We start from the raw sequence: 18,743 nt of genomic DNA, 5'->3' as shown, positions 1-18,743 counted from the left end.
CCTAAAATATTTACTGTCTGGCCCTTTACAAGAAAGTTTGCTTTCTGCTGATCCAAATGATTAAGTATAAACTTAAAAATTTCATAGTTTTTAGGGAAAAAAGTTTGTAGTTAAAAATATCTTATTAATACAAATGTATTATAAAATAAAAGTTAAAAAAAACTTTGTCCCACTTAAATTCCTCATTGTTGGTCAAACTTCAGCATAATTGAGCAAACTAGTGAGGAATTTATAATTCCAAGTGTTTTATTAGCATAAGAAAAATTACATATTTAACATATATAATTTCAAAATACATAAAAATACCACTGCACATTACTGAATGCATGTATAAAAATCTCTCAGTTCACAGTACTTAAAAATATCGATGTGAAAACAATATAGAGTGTGTGACACCATAATGTCCAAACCCAAAGAATATACAACACCAAGAATGAATGAACCCAAATGTAAACTAGGGGCACTGTGTGGTGATGTGCTCACGTTGGTTCATCAACTGTAACACATGCATGACTCTGCTGAAGGATGCTGATAATACGGAAGCTACGCATGTTTGAAGGCAGGGGATATATGGGAAATCTCTATGCCTTCTGCTCAATTTTTGCTGTGAACCTAAAACTAGTCTAAAAAATAAAGCTATTACATTAAAAAAAAATAGAGCTTACATTACATTAACAGCAACTCCAACAGCTGCAGTGATGAGCATTATATCTCCATTTATTTCATATTTCATATGGATAGTTCTTTGGACAGCTTCATATAGGAGGAATCCCATAAGTATATACACCAAGAGCACACTAATCATAGCTGATAAAACCTCTGGAGGGAAAAATATAAAAAATGATATATCTGCGTGTTGTTACACTTCATACAAACTGAACACTTCACAATCGTTTATTTATATCTTTTCTCTAAAGAGACAAAAACACTGTATCATTTCTGTCATGTTATTTTCCTTATTTAAAATGTGTTTAGTAGTTTTTTCTGGATCTTCCACTAATTCATTCCCAGCACTCTCCACCTTTTCCTCATCTCTTTAGGGTCCAAACTGTGTATATTTAACAGAACATACACATGGTAAAAAATGAAAAACTGAGAAAAAATTATTTCTAACATACATGATCACAGACTACTTCCTAATAGAAGACTACACTTACAAATCACACCAAAGTGAACAACCCATAACAAAAATGTGTAAAGGACACAAATATTAACACATAGAAAATTAACAGAAATGACCAACTTATCATAATACAAGAAGTTCAAATAAGAATATGATTGTGTTTTGTCATTTACTAAACACATAAAGATTAAAAAGTTTTGATCTTACTAACCAGAGTTAGCAAGGATATACTGGTGGACGTATCGAGTGGAACTATCTTTTTGGAGAGCAGTTTATAAAATGAATCAATATTTAAAGTGCATGTATTCCTTGATTCAAGGAATCTATTCAATAGAACGAACACATGATATGTATGCAAATACATGTATCTACATGGTTCTTCACTGTAACCTCACTAGTATCAAAAAATATCTGGAGACATCTTAAATGTCTACCAATCAGGAACTTACTGGATGAAGTATGATATATCCATATACTGGAATATCATAAAGCCATTTATGTTTAAAAAACAAGGAAAAAAAAGAAAAATGAGTATTAGGCAAGTTGATAATCACAAGAAAGACAACAACGTGTTACATCTAGGAAGTGGGGCTAGAAGCTTGGAGAACTTATTTTTCATTTTATTCTTTTCAGTAAGGTTTTAAGTTTTACCACAGATATGTATTACCTTTAAAGAAAAACAATTAGACATAAAAACAATAAGACATTCAACTATTCGTGAATACAATTTGACCCAGAAATTCTTCTTGCAATGATATACACATTCATGCTAATTGAGTTGCACATGTGCAAAATGAGATGTTATGAAGCTGTTCATCAGACACTGTATATAAGAGCAAGCAACTGAAAACAATAAAGTGATTAGTAGGGGCCTTGTAACATGGAATAATATGCAGCTCTTAAAAAAAGGACTATAGCTCTTTATGTTCTGGTAAGGAGTTACAGTGTTACATAAAAAAAGCAAAGTACACAAGAGTGCATATGGTATGTTATGTGAAAATAAAAAAGAATATATAATAATATCTGCACATGTAATCTCTTAAAGGATATATAAAATATTGACAAAAAACTGGTTATGAAAAGAATGGGTGGCTGGGAGACAGGGATGACTGCACTATATATGCTTTTATATCATATAAACTTTTTACCATGTGAGTATACAGTAGAAATAATTTTATAGCTTTTCAAGATAACACAAATAGGGCAATGGGAAGTACTTACATTTTTAAATAATTAACCAACATTATAATATAAAACAACTGTTGATAATCAAAACAATAAAAGCAAGAAAATACTTGTAAAGAAAATTTTTCCTTTAGAGAAACCAGGTAATCTTGTTAAAGGTAAAACAATCTGAGAAACTGTTATCTGAGTCAACTCATTGCTCAAAGGTTCCTCAGGCAGTTCAAATCTGTTGAACTTTGATACATTTTTATTCTGATGCATAAGTTACAGCACAGAAAAATTATCTAGTAGTTGTTTTAAGCTGTTTCCTGAACACCTCTCATTAATGTAGACAAAATTCCAATAAAATCCTGTGCATCAGCTGAACAAATGTTGGAATATGACAACATACAGTTCCTATTCAAAACCATGCTATGCCCATTTCTGACATACTAATCATCACACTTCAAAAGAGACAGGGGGTTAAGAAGACAGAGAAAAACAATGTGAAATATACAAAGCTGTGGAGAGACTACCACGTCAAGTGCACACTCTCAGCAGCTTGAGGACAGGACCAGTTTCCTCCCATGTCACATTTACTGTAGCACTCAGCAGAGTGGTTGTCATGTAGCAAATATCTATGGGTGGATTTGCAAAATGAAGTTAGTTAGGTTGAGCAAGGGCAGATGATAAAAGGCTATGAAATTAAGAAGGATGAGCTAAATGTGAATAATAGGTTATTTACTATATCCCCCAAAACAAGAAGTACACAGGTTAGAAGAGAAGAATTAAGTCAAATACAAGACAGAAAACATACAGAATTTCTTGTCTTAAGTTATAATTGCTGATAGTAAAATACACATATATATAATAAAAAGAATTAAAATATCCTTAAACCGTAATTTCATGTACTTAGTGGTGGCTTCACTTAACTCACAAAGTAAGAGAATTTTATCTTTCGAATTCATATTTAATACCAATCCTGGCATGCCTGGCTGGCTCGGATGGTGGAGCATGCAACTCTTGATCTTGGGGTCATGAGTTTGGGCCCCATGTTGTGTTTAGAGTTTACTTAAAAAAATACCAGGGCACCTAGATGGCTAAGTCAGTTAAGCATTCAATTCTTGATTTTGGTTCAGGTCATGATCTCGCAGTTTTGTGAGTCTGAGCCCCATATCTGGTTCTGTGCTGACAGCTCAGGGCCTGTTTGGGATTCTCTCTCTCTCTCTCTCTGTCTTTCTCTCTCTCTCTCTCTCTCTGTTCCTCCCCTGCTCCCACTCACTCATTCACTCACTCAATAAATAAAACCAATTCTTCTCAAACTCTTCCCCCAACACCTTCCCAAAAAAGAGAACTTCAATCATGTGTCAAGATGCCTTAGTCATATTTCTTAATATAAAATTATAAAGCAATACACTTTACATTTATAAAGATTCATAGTAATACAAGTTAATGACATAAAGATGTGATTGCTTATGAAAATCTAAAACCAGTAATCAAAAATCCTTTCAGAACCTCTTATCATTAGGCTGACAATACTTTATAGTTTTCTTGGGATAGTCCCAATATGTCTGTTGTCCTGGCAAAATTATTAAAAGTGCTCCACTTTACTCTCAAAAGTGTCCTGGTTTGGATGGTAAATGATACAGTTACACTAGTAGGTATGCCAGATAAAAAACACTGAATGTCGAGTTAAATTTACATTTCAGATAAACAAAAAATAATTTTTTAGTATAAGTATGTCCCATGCAATTTTTCAGACATACTGGGTGTCTTGAAAGAATGTGTGTATGCACATAACACATGCTAAATCTGGCAACCCCACCTCCCAGTGATAATTTTCCTAAACACTTATAATTATCTTACTGTGAACTTTCAGATAAGGCAAAAACACATTGAAAATAAAGTAAAATGGAGGCACCTGAGTAGCTCATTCAGTTGAGCATCCAACTCTTGATTTCAGCTCAGGTCATCATCTCATGGTTGGTGAGACTGAGCCCCATGTCCCTCTGGCTCTGCACTGACAGCACAGAACCTGCTTGGGGTTCTCTCTCCCTCCTCTCTGCCCCTCCCCTGCTCACACTTGCACTTTCTCTCAAAATAAATAAATAAACTTAAAAAAAAAATAAAGTGAGGGGCGCCTGGGTGGCTCAGTCAGTTAAACATCCACTTCGGCCCAGGTCATGATCTCACAGTTTGTGAGTTCGAGCCCTGCTTTGGTGTATGGGTTGACAGCTCAGAGCCTGGAGACTGCTTCAGATTCTGTGTCTCCCTCCCTCCCTCTCTCTCTCTCTCTGCCTCTCCCCCCACTCTCAAAAATAAACATTGAAAAATAAATAAATAAATGAAGTGAAAGTCAAACTAAAGCATGACCAGATTTTTGGTAGGGAGGATTCCCATACTTAGAAGGCCCACTAGAGTTCCTGCCACGGAACACGCAGTTCTCCATACCAGTTTTCACCCATGTGAGTAGCATAAAAGGGATCCCAATGCTTGCCCACAGTTAAGAGTAATGGAATCCAGCTGATTCCTAGAACTTTCCAAAATAACATATTAGGATCCTGGTATCAGTATCTCTTTTCCAGTAATCAGTAAGGAATGGCCTCATGTCTATTTCCCTTGGTGAAAAGCAAAGACATCCATCTGTTATTTTTAATTTTTTTTTTTTTTAATGTTTATATAGTTTTGAGACAGAGAGAGACAGAGCATGAACGGGGGAGGGGCAGAGAGAGAGGGAGACACAGAATCGGAAGCAGGCTCCAGACTCTGGGCCATCAGCCCAGAGCCCGACGCGGGGCTCAAACTCACGGACCGCGGAGATCGTGACCTGAGCTGAAGTCGGACGCTTAACCGACTGAGCCACCCAGGCGCCCCCTTTTTTTTTTTTAATGTTTATATAGTTTTGAGACAGAGAGAGACAGAGCATGAACGGGGAGGGTCAGAGAGAGAGGGAGACACAGAATCCGAAGCAGACTCCAGGCTCCGACCTGTCAGCACAGAGCCCACGGCGGGGCTCGAACCCACAAGCTGTGAGATCATGACCTGAGCCGAAGTCGGACGCTTAACCGACTGAGCCACCCAGGCGCCCCTCATCTGTTATTTTTTATTCTAATCACCTGTCAAAATGTCTTCTAGACAGGATACCGATAACTGCAAAAGGAGAAAAAGAAAACCTGAAATAGATTTTTAGGGCTGAGATTTATAACTGAGAAGTATAAGGCACAGATGATAGTATATAGCTAAAAATCCTAATAGTACTACTATGATCATTTCTTTTGATAAAAGCTCTTTCACTATGAATAAATGAGATTTTGGTGAAATATCAAGAATGGGAGGAATGAGCGTTTAAGATTTTTTTCCCCATAGTATCTTTAACATGATGGAATGCAGATAAACATAGGCAAGATTTTTGTCCCCCAACAATTAAGAGAGAGGGAAGTTTTCCATCAACAACCACATTATGACTTGCTCTACTCCTCTCATTCTTGCTCTGGGTTAGTCTCTGGTCACATAACATACAATAAAGGTTTTCAACAAAAAAAGAATACATAACATACAGATTTTTCATCTTTGAAGGGAGACCCAGGAACTTTCACAATTGAAACCCCAGATTTCTGGAGCGTCAGGTTAAGCCTCCGACTTTAGCTCAGGTCATGATCTCATGGTTCGTGAGTTCAAGCCCCACGTCGAGCTCTGTGCTGACAGCTGAGAGCCTGGAGCCTGCTTCGGATTCTGTGTCTCCCTCCATCTCTCTGCCCCTCCCCTGCTCATGCTGTCTCTCTCTCTCTCTCAGAAATAAACAAACATTAAAAAAAAATTTTTTTTAATAAAAATAAACAAAAACAAAAACCCAGATTTCTGTGAAAGTTACTACCCTGGTAACTTTAGGTAAACTTGACTGGAAATGTATCATAATTTAAAATTTAAATTTAGGTAAACTTAAATTTAAAATTTAGGTAAACTTAAATTTAAAATTTAAATTTAGGTAAACTTGACTGGAAATGTATCATAAATTAAAAACTCTTGAAAGATTTTTATGGAAATTCTAGAAAACCTATTATTATAGTAGTTCTAACATATTTTGCTTCTTTACACACAAATAATTAACTCACTCCACCTGACTGAAATGTAGCACTGGAAGAGGAAGGTGAGTGAATACATGTTATTATTACATCACTTAGGTCTTTTAAAATATACCCTGAATTTCACATACAGAGAATAAACAGTTTTGGTTTGAATGGCTAATAAATGGTAAGAAAAAAAAATCAAATGGGAGAAAACACAGATGATTATCAAGTTTTGACAGTACTATAAAGTGTGAAAAATGCATATTTTAACACATCTATAAATTGCCAAAACTAGAGGTTTTCAAGGTTCATATGAAAAACACTGAGTCCTTCCTTCTCTGTCCTCCAGTTATTCTCCATCATAGTACCATATTCGTTTGCTCCATAGCATTTAAATTTTTTTTTTTTAATGTTTATTCATTTTTGAGAGAGACAGACACAGCACGAGCAGGGGAGGGGCAGGGAGAGAGAGACACACACACAATCTGAAACAGGCTCCAGGCTCTGAGCTGTCAGCACAGAGCCCGACGTGGGGCTCGAACCCACAAGCTGTGAGATCATGACCAGAGCTGAAGTCGGACATTTGATCAATTGAGCCACCCAGGTGCCCCTACTTCATAGCATTTAACATAATTTATAATTATGTTGTATTTGTGTATATATTTACTGCTGGTCTCCCCAAGCTATACTACTATTCATTCAATTAACCTGTTGAGCACCGATTCAGTGAATGATTAACAATCTGCTTCAACTATGTAAACCAAACTCAACCCAAGCATACTTTGTTTTCCATGAGTGTGGCCAGATGTACTGGCCTATCATAACTGCTAACTTTTCTAATGCTATGATGCCAATAATGAATAGATTTCCTTCAAATTATATAATGTTTGTCTTTCTATTGCCTCAAAAAATTATAGCAAACATCTAAAGACAGGTTTCAGAGGTTTACAAAAACGAACAGGGAAGGAGAATGGAGACACATTGTCTCTTGTATTTCCTTTTATGCTACTACCTTCTTCCAACAAAAGATAGGAAGGAAACAGAAGGAAAATCAGTAGGCTGTGCTGGATTTGGCTAGAATTTCCAAACGTGTATTTGAATTTCAACTTAATCACAGACAGCCCTACTGCATTCAGGCTAAGGCATTTTTCAGTGGCCCACTGTTGCCACCAGAACACCAAGCTAAACTGCAAAGTTCATCTTTGGATCCTTTCAACTGCTATTCTCAATTCTATTTCCTGCCTTCTCACCACTCCCTCTACCCCACACCCAAGGTACCCAGCACTGTCAAACTGACGTTTGGCTGTCCAACATTGACCACCTCACTCATGGCTTCCTTCAGCCTTAGTAAAAACTCCCATTTCTAGGACACACCTATTCTTTTCCAGATGTTCAGGTGATATGAATTAATTCTAAGATGTGAATAATTAATAGGCATAATTCTTGTCAGGGGTGGGAGGAAGCTGTTAAAATGAATCACTAAGGAGAAGAGATGATGTTTTTTTTGCTGCATGTATGGGGGAAGAGATTTTTTAGCTGAAAACTTTCTGCTCCTTTAGCATCAGGGAATAAAATAACAAACTACACAGAATTAACATTACAACTATATACCTACCTTAGGACAACCATCATCTAGCCAGATCTGCCAAGGTCTCTGCTGAGTGGAACCACACACTGCTACACTCCTACACTGTCACTTTGCCATTAACCTAGGCTGATGATTCGCATTGCCAAAATGTAAATCTTGCTTTTTTTATTTCAAATACAGACAACTCTGCTTACTATAGTCCTTTCATATCATCTCTATCTTTATCTAAGCCATGCAGCTTCTTCAGCCCAAGAAGTGACAGAAAAGCCATAAATAAGAGTCAATTATGCTCATAATCCATAGAGAAGGATAAAAGTAGAAAGCAAGCAAGGGTTTTCACAGTTTTCTTTAGAACAGCATTTCCCCTTGTCTGGCAGATAGTGCTATTCCTCCTAAGGATTTGTAGGATTTCTCCTATAGTATGTTTCATTAAGTTCTAAGGTTTTTAACTTCCAGAAAAAGAGGACATACCCACAGTCAAATAAATCCAAGCATTTAAAAATAGCTCATATAATGGTTCCTAGCCAACTCTCCCTCTTCCCACAAAAGAATTGCCAATGTAATGTAATAAAAGAAAAAAAAAGAAAAACAGAAAAACCTGAATGATTTTACACAATCTCTGAGTTCACATGAAGGAAAGGAATGTATCACCAGAATGGAACTGACTCCTGGGACGGCCACTTGCTTTTCCCCTCAAACTAAAACTACCTTTCTCTCACCTTCACTAAATGATTTTTGCTAAAATAAATTTTATATTGCCAAAAGTGCTACAAAAGACCTGAATTAAATAGTGCATCTTTAAAAACTGTTGTTTAGGGGCGCCTGGGTGGCTCAGTTGGTTAAGCATCCAAGTTCGCTCAGGTCATGATCTCATGGTTCATGGGTTCGAGCCCCATGTCAGGCTCTGTGCTGACAGCTCGAGCCTTGAGCCTGATTTGGATTCTGTGTTCCTCTCTCTCTCTCTTCCTCCCCCACTCACACTGTCTCTCTCTCAAAAATAAATAAAAGATTAAAAAAAAATTTAAACTGTTGCTTAATCATCAGGATGAATCACCTTTCTTTTCTCCTACCTAGCTTAGACAGTTACACAAAGACAAGAATTCCAATTAGCAGGAAGGGAAGGCAGGCAATTTGGGGGCGTGGACCATTTTCAAAGATATGAAAAGTGTGGGTAAGTGTGGGCAGGGAGAAGAGGGAAGGAAAAGAAGATTGGAACTAACTTTTATTGGGAATTTACTCTGTGCCAGGTAGCAGGTTTGGTAAGTACTTATACCTTACCACCTTAATGTATTTTTTACAATTCTGCAGTGGAAGTATTATCATTCCTATTTTACAGAAAAAAAAAAAACAAACACAAAAATTTGTACTTAGATTAAATCACTCTCCAAAAGGTCTTAATAGCTAGTAAAACTGCAGATCTCCGATCTGAACCAAAGACAATTTATTCACAAAACTCTAAAAGTGGTAAAAAAACAAATAGGGCTGCCCCTGACTGACACCAAGAAGAAACACTCTTTTGACTAATTTCTTACTATGTCAAAGGGATCTAGAAGTCAGTACTCAGTTATGTTATGGATCATATAAATTTTTATAGTGTAGTTTGTGAACATGACCACAGTTTCAGAATTACAGATAAATGTTTTCAAGTCCCAAATACATTAGTCCCCAAATTTCAAAAATATCCCTATTCCTAGTTTGGACACTGGTTTAATGCACCCCAAACACAATGATTTGAGGTTCATGAGGTATACTAAATAATCTGTTTCACAGTTTTCATGTCTTTATTTACTCAGCCTGACTATGCAACAATTAATAATCTCTTATACTGCACTTACATACGTTTCCATTCCTACTTCATTCATGGTCTAGGAGATACGGTTTCATAAAAAATAGCTATAAAAATGTGATAAATGCTATTAGGCATACATAAAGTGTGATGAGCAAACAAAAAGGAAATAAATTTAAGGAATGGTACTACTAATATCTAACTATCATTCACAGGCACCCACCTCTAGGTCTAGAACAGGGTACACAGTATGCTGCCTTTTGCATAAGAAAGGGTGACAGGTAACAGGATATGAACATGTATGAAAAACACATAAAGTAAGGTGGTGAGGTATATGTATATATTCTCTTGTACTTTCAAAAGGAAATGCTGGAAGGATAGGTCAGAAACAAATTTAAAATCATTACTAATAAGGAGTGGGATTAGAGGAAGGGATGAAGGGGACAGAATGAAAACAAGGCTTCTCTGAGGAAATCCTTTCTATTAGAAATTAATTGTTTATTCTTGCAACACATAAACTTTACATATTTACAAAACAGATCAACAAAGAAAAAAACCAACTCCTGTCTTACCCCCTCCCCCTCCCCTGCATCAAAACAAAATTCAACGACAGTTAACACACCAGAAGGGGATTCCTTTTGCAGCGTTTTTTTAGGACCTGAATCCCCAAGACACAGGAGGCACACTACTTACAAGTGTCCAATATAAACATACGTTCTCCTACAGAACGTGAAGAGATTACTCATGAAGCAATATATTTTGTGGAACACAGGACAGCCACTGCTTTGTTTTACAGCTTTATTCAATTCTACATATCCTTGTCTTTTTAATCCTCCCCCAAAGAGCAGAATAAGTGAAGTAAGTTCTATATCTAGATATAGCCTCATAAAATTTTGGAATGCAAAGAAGAAAATGAAGATCCCAAAAGGCCCTTCTGGTGAAGATTTGAGTCCCTCTGTACCTTTGGGAAATACTCATCTACCTAGATTTTAACAACTCTTTTTTTTTAGATGACTTTTAAAAACTTCAGACAAAATTCATCATTTCAACAATTTAAAGTGCCCAAGTCAGTGGCTTTTAGTATAGGCACAAGGTTGTGCAACAGTTTCCCATTTATAGCCATTCAATTAATTGTGCTTGTTTTCAGCCCCAGTTCTCCCTCCTACTCATCTCTGTCCCTGGCTCTTCTTTGGAGGTCTGCTGGGCTGATCCAGCTCCTGGCTCAGTGTACTCTAGGCTACAGCTTCCCTGTTTCTTCCTCCAACCCACTCCCATCTATCTTCTAACTTCCAGAAATTTCTTGCTTATTGGTGACCCAATCCCTTGCTTCTCTTTGTTGTTTTTATTTCAAGGAACTCTCAGGAGAGACAGGAGTCAAATGCTGGTATCTAGGCCACAAGTGTGAACTTTGTACTTTTAAGGAAAAAGGAAGATTCAACTCTCCACAGAAACTTGCAGAGATAAATAGAACAGCGAGTTCTGTTTTCTCTCATGTTTTCATAGTGCGTGTTATCTATGATGAAACAAAGTGACCACCTAGAGAAACACTAAGTACTACTTTGATATCTAACAGAATTTTCATGATTATGGGTTCTTACTATATGCGGGACTTTCTATATTCTGTTATTGCATGTTTCTGGGGGAGAACTCCACTATTTTCATTAGCATTCCAAATGCTCTATAACCTAAAAGGTTAAGAGCCACAGGACAAAATGAAATGCACTCTTCCAAATAGTAGTGGAAGGTAAAAACCCCCATTCCATGATGCTGTGTTTGAGTGTCAGATCTTAAATTGAAGGCGTTTAAATCACAAGAAATTAAAGTTTGAAAATAATCTTGAAGTTGTTTAAAAGGCCCAAGGCAATCAGGTAACAAATGAGCGTATAGTATGTTGGTAAACAGTGGGGTGTGTTTTAGGAACACATCCCAATGTACGCTATGCAGTGGCTTAACAAATAACAGAAACACCTCACTCAGGGCATTAGCTCTCGTGTACAGCAAGCAGTTAAGGGGTAGGGATGCCAAAAAATTTCCCAATCTGATAATCAGGATAGCTCCTTGAAATATATAGCCTTTAAGGCACAATGTCAAGTTTTACATAGAAGGCGCAGGGACTAAATTTTAAAAGACCTAGAGCTTAGTTAAGATTAGGCTAAAAAGTAACCAAGAAGGGGAAGAACTGATTGATATATTAGCAGTGTCAGTGACAGCAGATATACTGATATATTAGAGTGTCAGTGTCTCTACAAAATTAAACTACAAGTTGTTAATTCTGGTTCTTTAAGATAGGTTTTGCTGAAGCCACCTAAATGTCAATTTTTGGGTTCTAAGCAAATGACATCTGGATATATGGCATTTCACATATTAGTTCAAGTAACTGCCTTATACATATTTTAAAAATAAGTAAAAAATCTAAAAACACAGTAACACAGGAAAGAGTTGTACGGATAACAATGTATGATTTTAACTCTCAATTCTTATTTGCTCAAAATAGTAAAATAAAAATATGTGTACAGTGAAAGAAAAAAATTTTAATGACACTTGTCAACACATGGTAAAGAAGACTTTATTCAGGGAGAGGAAGCTACCAAGATAGGTTACATGACCACTGTAACAGAACTCTGCAGTGGGGGAAGAGATTGGGCTCAACGCTGAATACTGAATAAGCAAGGGGGAATTTACAGCCATGGAGCAAGGTGGGAGTCAGTGGATGGAAAATTACTAAGGGGAAACATCAGGAGTATGGGGACTCTGGCTAAACTGACATAACAGAATTCTCGCTAGACACAAGCCAGTGCAATGAGACATCACCTAGGGGATAATCCATCAGATATTAAGAGTGGGGGTGCTGTTAAATTGGCTTAGAAGGGTTTTTGCTAAAATAAGATTTTATAAGGAAGTGCACAGATGGGCTTGGGAGAAGGTTCAGGAGACTGACTAAACTTTGGTCAAGCAAATAATCTTTGTCAGCACTTACAGAATTATATTGATACAGTGGCAGCAGTGAAGGTCAGCCACACAGTATATGTTATACCTATGACAGTACTGCTTAAGATCTGGGCTACAGTAGCTTTGGTTGGAACACCTGAAGTGAAAGAAAAAAGTTAATACACATTAACAAACCCATGTAGTTTTGCCTGGTTGAATAAAATGAAGGTAAACTTTTTTTCTGATAACATCTTCAGGAAATAGGGAACAACACTTAAAGATTAATGATTACCATATAATTTTACATGTGTAAGCAGTTTAGCTGACTAGGCTGAATGTACCCTGAATATATGTATCTGAATAAATCTTGTTCATCTGTTGTCATTTGCTTTTTTCAAATAGGTTATCACCAGAAAGATTTCAGTTAATCAAAGGTTAGTTATAGTTCATTGTGGTTTTACTATAAAACTTGATAAACTAAAAGAAACTCCAATTACCTACCTAAGCGATGAAATCCAAAGGTGAATCTTTTGGTTGGAGATTTTGAGGACAGCCACAAAGCAAGCAGGGTCAGTATGATAGCACTTAGGTCAGTTAACATATGAAGTGCATCTGTCATGATTGCTAGGCTATTTGCAATGTATCCACCTTGGAGTAAGGGTGAGAGAGAAGAAGGAATACGTTAGTTAAAATAATAAACATAAGCAATCAAACCAAAAATATGTAACATCCTAGAAAACATCAACTTTCAATTAAATATTTATCCAATCACAATTAAATCAAGGTATTCTGAAATTTTATGCAGAACACTAAATATGTATATATTTTTGTGATGAAAACATCCCCTTCATGGGGCGCCTGGATGGCTCAGTTGGTTAAGTCCGAGTTCAGCTCAGGTCACGATCTCACAGTTGTGAGTTCCAGCCCCCCATCCGACTCTGCTGACAGCTCAGAGCCTGGGGCCTGCTTTGGATTCCGTTTCTCCTTCTCTCTTTGCCCCTTTCCTGCTTGCTCGCTCTCTCAAAAATAAATAAACATTAAAAACAATTAAAAAAAAGAAAATTTTCATTTCTAAGAACAGATTCTCTGAGGAGTCAATGACCTTAAAAAATTAAGTACCAATAAATTGGAGGCTAACACACAGAAATTTTTGTGGTTTAGCACTGCAGCTTTTACTCAAACTACTAATCCTATGAGACACTGAAATTAATAACCACAATATATAAATATTACAAAAAAGGTAAACGTAGAGACTCACTTGTTGTGAGGGTTTGAACACAAAATTAAATGGAAGACATTTTTTTAATGTACATGAGTACATTAACTAATTAATACCTTAACTGATTCCCTTGGTTATAGACAGCAATGTTTCAGAAGGATTAAAGATGGTATTTAGAGTACAATTTTTAACACTGATTTTCCAGCCATTATATGTATATGTAGCATGTAAAATTCATTTCATAGATGTGTATGTGTGTGTATACATATATGTATGTTGTTCTATTATGGTGAATCAATTTTCCTAGCACCATTCATTAAATAAGCTTTTTTATGCCAAGCATTCAAACTTTTATGTATCAGAATCACCTGGAAGATTTGTTAAACTGCAGATTGCTTGCCCCACTCCCAGAATTTCTAATTCAATAGAGCTGGATGAGGCTTGAGAATCCCTATTTTTAACATGTTCCCAAGGTGACGTCAACGCTTCTAGTCTTGGTACCTCTGAGAATCACTGTTACAATGAACTTCATGGTCAGGGTATTATGACACATAAGTGTGCTGAGCCACTGTTCCCTCTCTTTCTGGGATGAGTGTGCACAGCCAAGAGCAGCAGGACACAAGCTGGCGATCTTGAAATCACATCCATTTACTTCAGTGTGCTCTATACAAATACCAGTTTTTATGTATTCCCTTGACATTAAAAAGCTAAAATCACTAAGAGAAAGTATAACTTGGTAGTTAATAATATGAGATTTTAGACTCTCTGAAACTCTCAGCCAGTTAGTTAATACTTTTGAGCCTCAGTTTCTTTATAAAATAAAAATAATACCTCAAAGTTGTACTGTCCATTAACTTTCTGAGATGATGAAAATATTCTATGTACGCTGTCCAGTAGACACTAGTCACATGTAACTTTTGAGCATTTGAAATATGGCTAGTGCAACTGAGGGGTTGAATTTATTTAATTTTAGTTAACATATTTAAAGAGCCATGTGTTGATAATGATCAGCAAAACTAGCAAACTAAGGACCTCTGAAAATAATCTCCTCCACAAAAGCAGGGAGAATATGTGCAAAAATGGTCCAAATCAGCTTTTTCAGAACCCTGGAAATTAACCAAAGGCTGACACAGAAAGTATTAATTCAAGGAAAATGACTGAATCTTTATAAGAACAGTGAGCTCTGTGGCATTCTAATTCACCTTGGACCCATCTCCCTCTCTCCAGCTCCGTGGTAGCCCTGAAAACCAACAAGCACAGTGAAAATCAGTCTGGCAGCCACTGCAAGGTATCAAATGGGGTTAGAGCTCCTAAAAAGCCCAATCCCAAAGAACTAGCATTATTGGATCTGTCTGGTAGTTCCCTGGAAGCCACACTAGCAAGGCTGTTTTCACTGGACTTGACTTGGGGATCTGCCCTATGCAAACCCTAAGGAAGGTTTGTCAAAAACAATCACAGGGAATTGTTCAACACTGCAGATGCCTGAGGCAACAGATAACAAAGTGTTCCCTGTATTCTGAAATTTCACAATGATACGCCTTGGTGTGGGTTTATTTTCACCCAACTTGCTGGGTTTTTGTTGACTGTTTTAATCTGGAAATGTACACCCTTCAGTTCTGGAGAAATTTCTTAAACTATATTGTTGGTAATTTCTTTTCTTCTGCTTTCTCTATTCCTCAAACTCCTATTACTTGGAGTTTGGATTGATACACTAATTTTCTTATGTTTTTTTCTCTTTTTGCTCTACTCTCTAAGAGATTACCTTAATTCATCTTCTCTTCTAACTTTTATGAAGTTTAAAAATTTTGTTTTTATTGTTGAAAAGCTCTTTACCCTGATTTTCTTTTTTACAACAGCTCATTTTTTTCTAATCTTTTTTTTTTTTTTTAAGTTTGTTTTGAGAGACAGTGAAAGTGGGGTAGGGGTAGGGAGAGGGGGGTACTTAGGATCGCAAGTGGGCTCTGTGCTGACAGCAGAGAGCCTGATGTGGGGTTCAAACACATGATTGTGAGATTGTAACCTGATCAGAAGTCAGACGCTCAACCAACAGAGCCACCCAGCTGCCGTAGCCTATTCTTGTTGATAAATAATCTATTTCTCTGGATAGGAATTATATTATTATATCCGACTGGCTCTTAAACAGGGTTTAACTAGCTTCCTTAGTCTTCCTCTTTACCCACACTCCTAGGGGTATCTGGTGCAAACAATTCTGGGCCTACTGAGGCTTCTGAAGTGCAGTAGTTAGTTCTCAGTATGGTCCCTAGATCAGCAGTATCAGCATCCCCTGGGAACTTGTTAGAAAAGCAAATTCTCAGGCCCTATCCCAGACCTACGAAATTAGAAACTCTCCCCCAGCAATTTGTGTTTTATTTAATAAATTCTCTAGGTGTAGGGCACCTGGGTGGCTCAGTTGGTTAAGTGTCCAATTCTTGATTTCAGTTCAGGTCACGATCTTATGGGCCCTGCATCAGGTTCCACGCTGTCCGCGTAGAGCCTGCTTGGAATTCTGTCTCTCCTTCTCTCTCTGCCTCTCCTCAACTCGTGCTGTCTCTATATACATAAATAAATAAACAAACTTACAAATAAATTCTCTAGGTATTTCTGATGAATTCTGATGAATTAGGTTGCTTCTTGGCTGTCCCCAACTGCTTGCTTAGGAGCTGGCTTCCTAGGGTCTATTAAGTCAGTTACTTCTTTCATCCATCTCTAGTTTCCCAAATTTATCTTGTCTCTACTTTTCCCAATCTTTGTGGATATACATACACATACACATATGGATGGATATACGGTTTTTTGTGTGTGTGTATTTAAAATTCCCTTTATTATAGTTTAAGAGAGGCTTCAGGAGAAAATACATTTAGATACATGAGTTCATTTGCCATCTTTATCTGGAAGTCTGTTTGCATTCATTCATTCAAGCTTTTTCACTCCCAATAAAAATGCAGTTATTAATCATTAACCATTACTAAATCCAAAGGATATTTTAGTTCTCATCTTATTAGACCTTTCAGCAGCTTCAACTTATTTCCACTTGGAAATACTCTATTTTCTGAGATTCTGGAATACCTGTTTGTCTTCTGCCTGACTTCCAAAGTTGGAGTTCCCCAAAACCTGGGTTTTCTAGGTGGTTTTTCACATTCTGATGGCATTACACACTGTATCTCTTAACTTGACCTCTCTTCTGGACTACTGACTCATATGTAACAGCTCACTAGACATCTTTACTTGGCTATTTTACATACAATTGATAATTAACATGTCTGAAACAACCCTTGAGCCGATGCCTATATCCTGCTCTGTATTTCCTCCCTGCTTCATACATGACATACATTTCCCTACACTCAGATGCTTAAATGAGAAACTTCAGAATCATTCCTGATGCTGCTCTCCCATTAATCCCCATATCTAAATCATTAGTAAGTTTTGTTAATGTTACCTCTAGAATGATTCTCAACCAGTTCATTTTTCTCCATCCACACTAATCCAAGCCATAATCATTTCTTGTCTGGACCCCTGCAATAGTTTACTTGCTTCCATTTTTGCACTCTCCAATCCATCTCCACATAAGAGCCACAACAGTATTTTAAAAAGATAAATCCCATCATGTCATTCTCCATTTAAAAGGCTCCACTGGCTTTTCGTTGTACTTATAATTAAAAACTGCACTCTTGGGGCACCTGAGTGGCTCAGTCGGTAAAGCTTCTGACTTCAGCTCGGGTCATGATCTTGCGACTCGTGAGTTCGAGCCCCGCATCGGGCTCTGTGCTGACAGCTCAGAGCCTGGAGCCTGCTTCTGATACTGTCTCCCTCTCTCTGCTCCTCCCCTGTTCACTCTCTCTTTCTCTCAAAATTGAATAAACTTAAAAAACAAACTGCACTCTTAACATGGTCTATCAGAACCAACCTGACCTGGCGCTCCTGTCTCTTTTCCTTTTTTCTTACTATATTCGAGCCAAACTTGCCTTCTTTTTAGGTCCTTTTAAAAAATTGGAGGCTTTTAGGACCTTTGTACATGCTGTTCTCTTCACTTGGAAAACTCCTCTACTCCTTTTGCTTGGATAACTCCTACCATTCTTTTTTTTTGGTTTAACTATATATGGCTCATACATAAACTATGTCCCCTTGGTTACAATATCTTATACTACCTAATTTTTTTTCTTCATAACACTTAAGTCCATATGAATTTTAAATTTACTTATGTATTTAATATCTGTGCCCTATATTAGACTAAGTGCTTCAAACAGTAGGGATTATAATAGTTTTGTCTGCATTGCATACCACAATACATAATACGGTGCCTGGCACAGAGTTAAGTACTCAAAAAATACTTGCTGAATGAAAGAAGAATAGACCTGTCTAAAGTCTCAGAGCAAATTAGTGCAATGCCAAGATTCAAAATCAAGTCTTCTCTTTCAGATCTTTAAATTACTTCATTTTTTAAATTATTCCATACTTCCTATATAAGATACGTTATTTCTAAGTGTTTTTGATACACTTTAATAAATGCTCTACTATATACAATTTAACTCTACCTAATATTCTGCATATTTGTTAATGCTTATCCTAAGTACTAGCATTTCTGTATTAACAAAAGATTTTTCTATTTGAAAATAAATATTTGAAAGAAAATACTTATTGTGGCTTTCACAAAACCACATTTACCAAATAACAGATTTTAAAAATGGTATGTCAGAACAATTTTATCTTAATTTTTACTTAGGTAAAATAATTTTAAGGGGGAAAATTGTGATTAACGTGACTTTAATTTCAAATATTAAATATTAACTTCAAGAATCACTAAGTCTGACTGACTCAACTTTCTAGCTGTGTGAATTTGGGCAAGTCATTGAATCTTAGTCTGCTGAGGC

General features: G+C 36.7%; 2 protein-coding genes across 6 annotated transcripts in view; one reads left to right on the top strand and one right to left on the bottom strand.

Moving 5' to 3' along the window:
- Positions 1-18,743, top strand: part of BLOC1S6 (biogenesis of lysosomal organelles complex 1 subunit 6) — a 137,885-nt gene that overhangs the window by 29,528 nt on the left and 89,614 nt on the right. The gene's annotated exons all lie outside the window — the stretch shown is intronic.
- SLC30A4 (solute carrier family 30 member 4) overlaps positions 1-18,743 on the bottom strand; it is a 35,305-nt gene that overhangs the window by 13,195 nt on the left and 3,367 nt on the right. For 2 of the 3 annotated variants that reach the window (XM_042988940.1, XM_042988941.1), the window contains exons 3-4: positions 13,158-13,304; positions 666-819 (exon numbers count right to left, since the gene is read on the bottom strand). In XM_042988940.1, coding sequence (XP_042844874.1) covers positions 666-819; positions 13,158-13,304 — 301 coding nt within the window. Of the gene's footprint in view, positions 1-665; positions 820-9,282; positions 12,814-13,157; positions 13,305-18,743 lie in introns of those variants that run through there. The other variant, XM_042988942.1, reaches the window with a different exon arrangement.

The sequence above is a fragment of the Panthera tigris genome, chromosome B3 (assembly GCF_018350195.1).
Source record: "Panthera tigris isolate Pti1 chromosome B3, P.tigris_Pti1_mat1.1, whole genome shotgun sequence".
NCBI classification, from domain to species: Eukaryota; Metazoa; Chordata; class Mammalia; order Carnivora; family Felidae; genus Panthera; species Panthera tigris.
The sequence above is the reverse complement of the archived record's forward strand: the minus strand, read 5'-3'. Positions and strand labels throughout refer to the sequence as shown.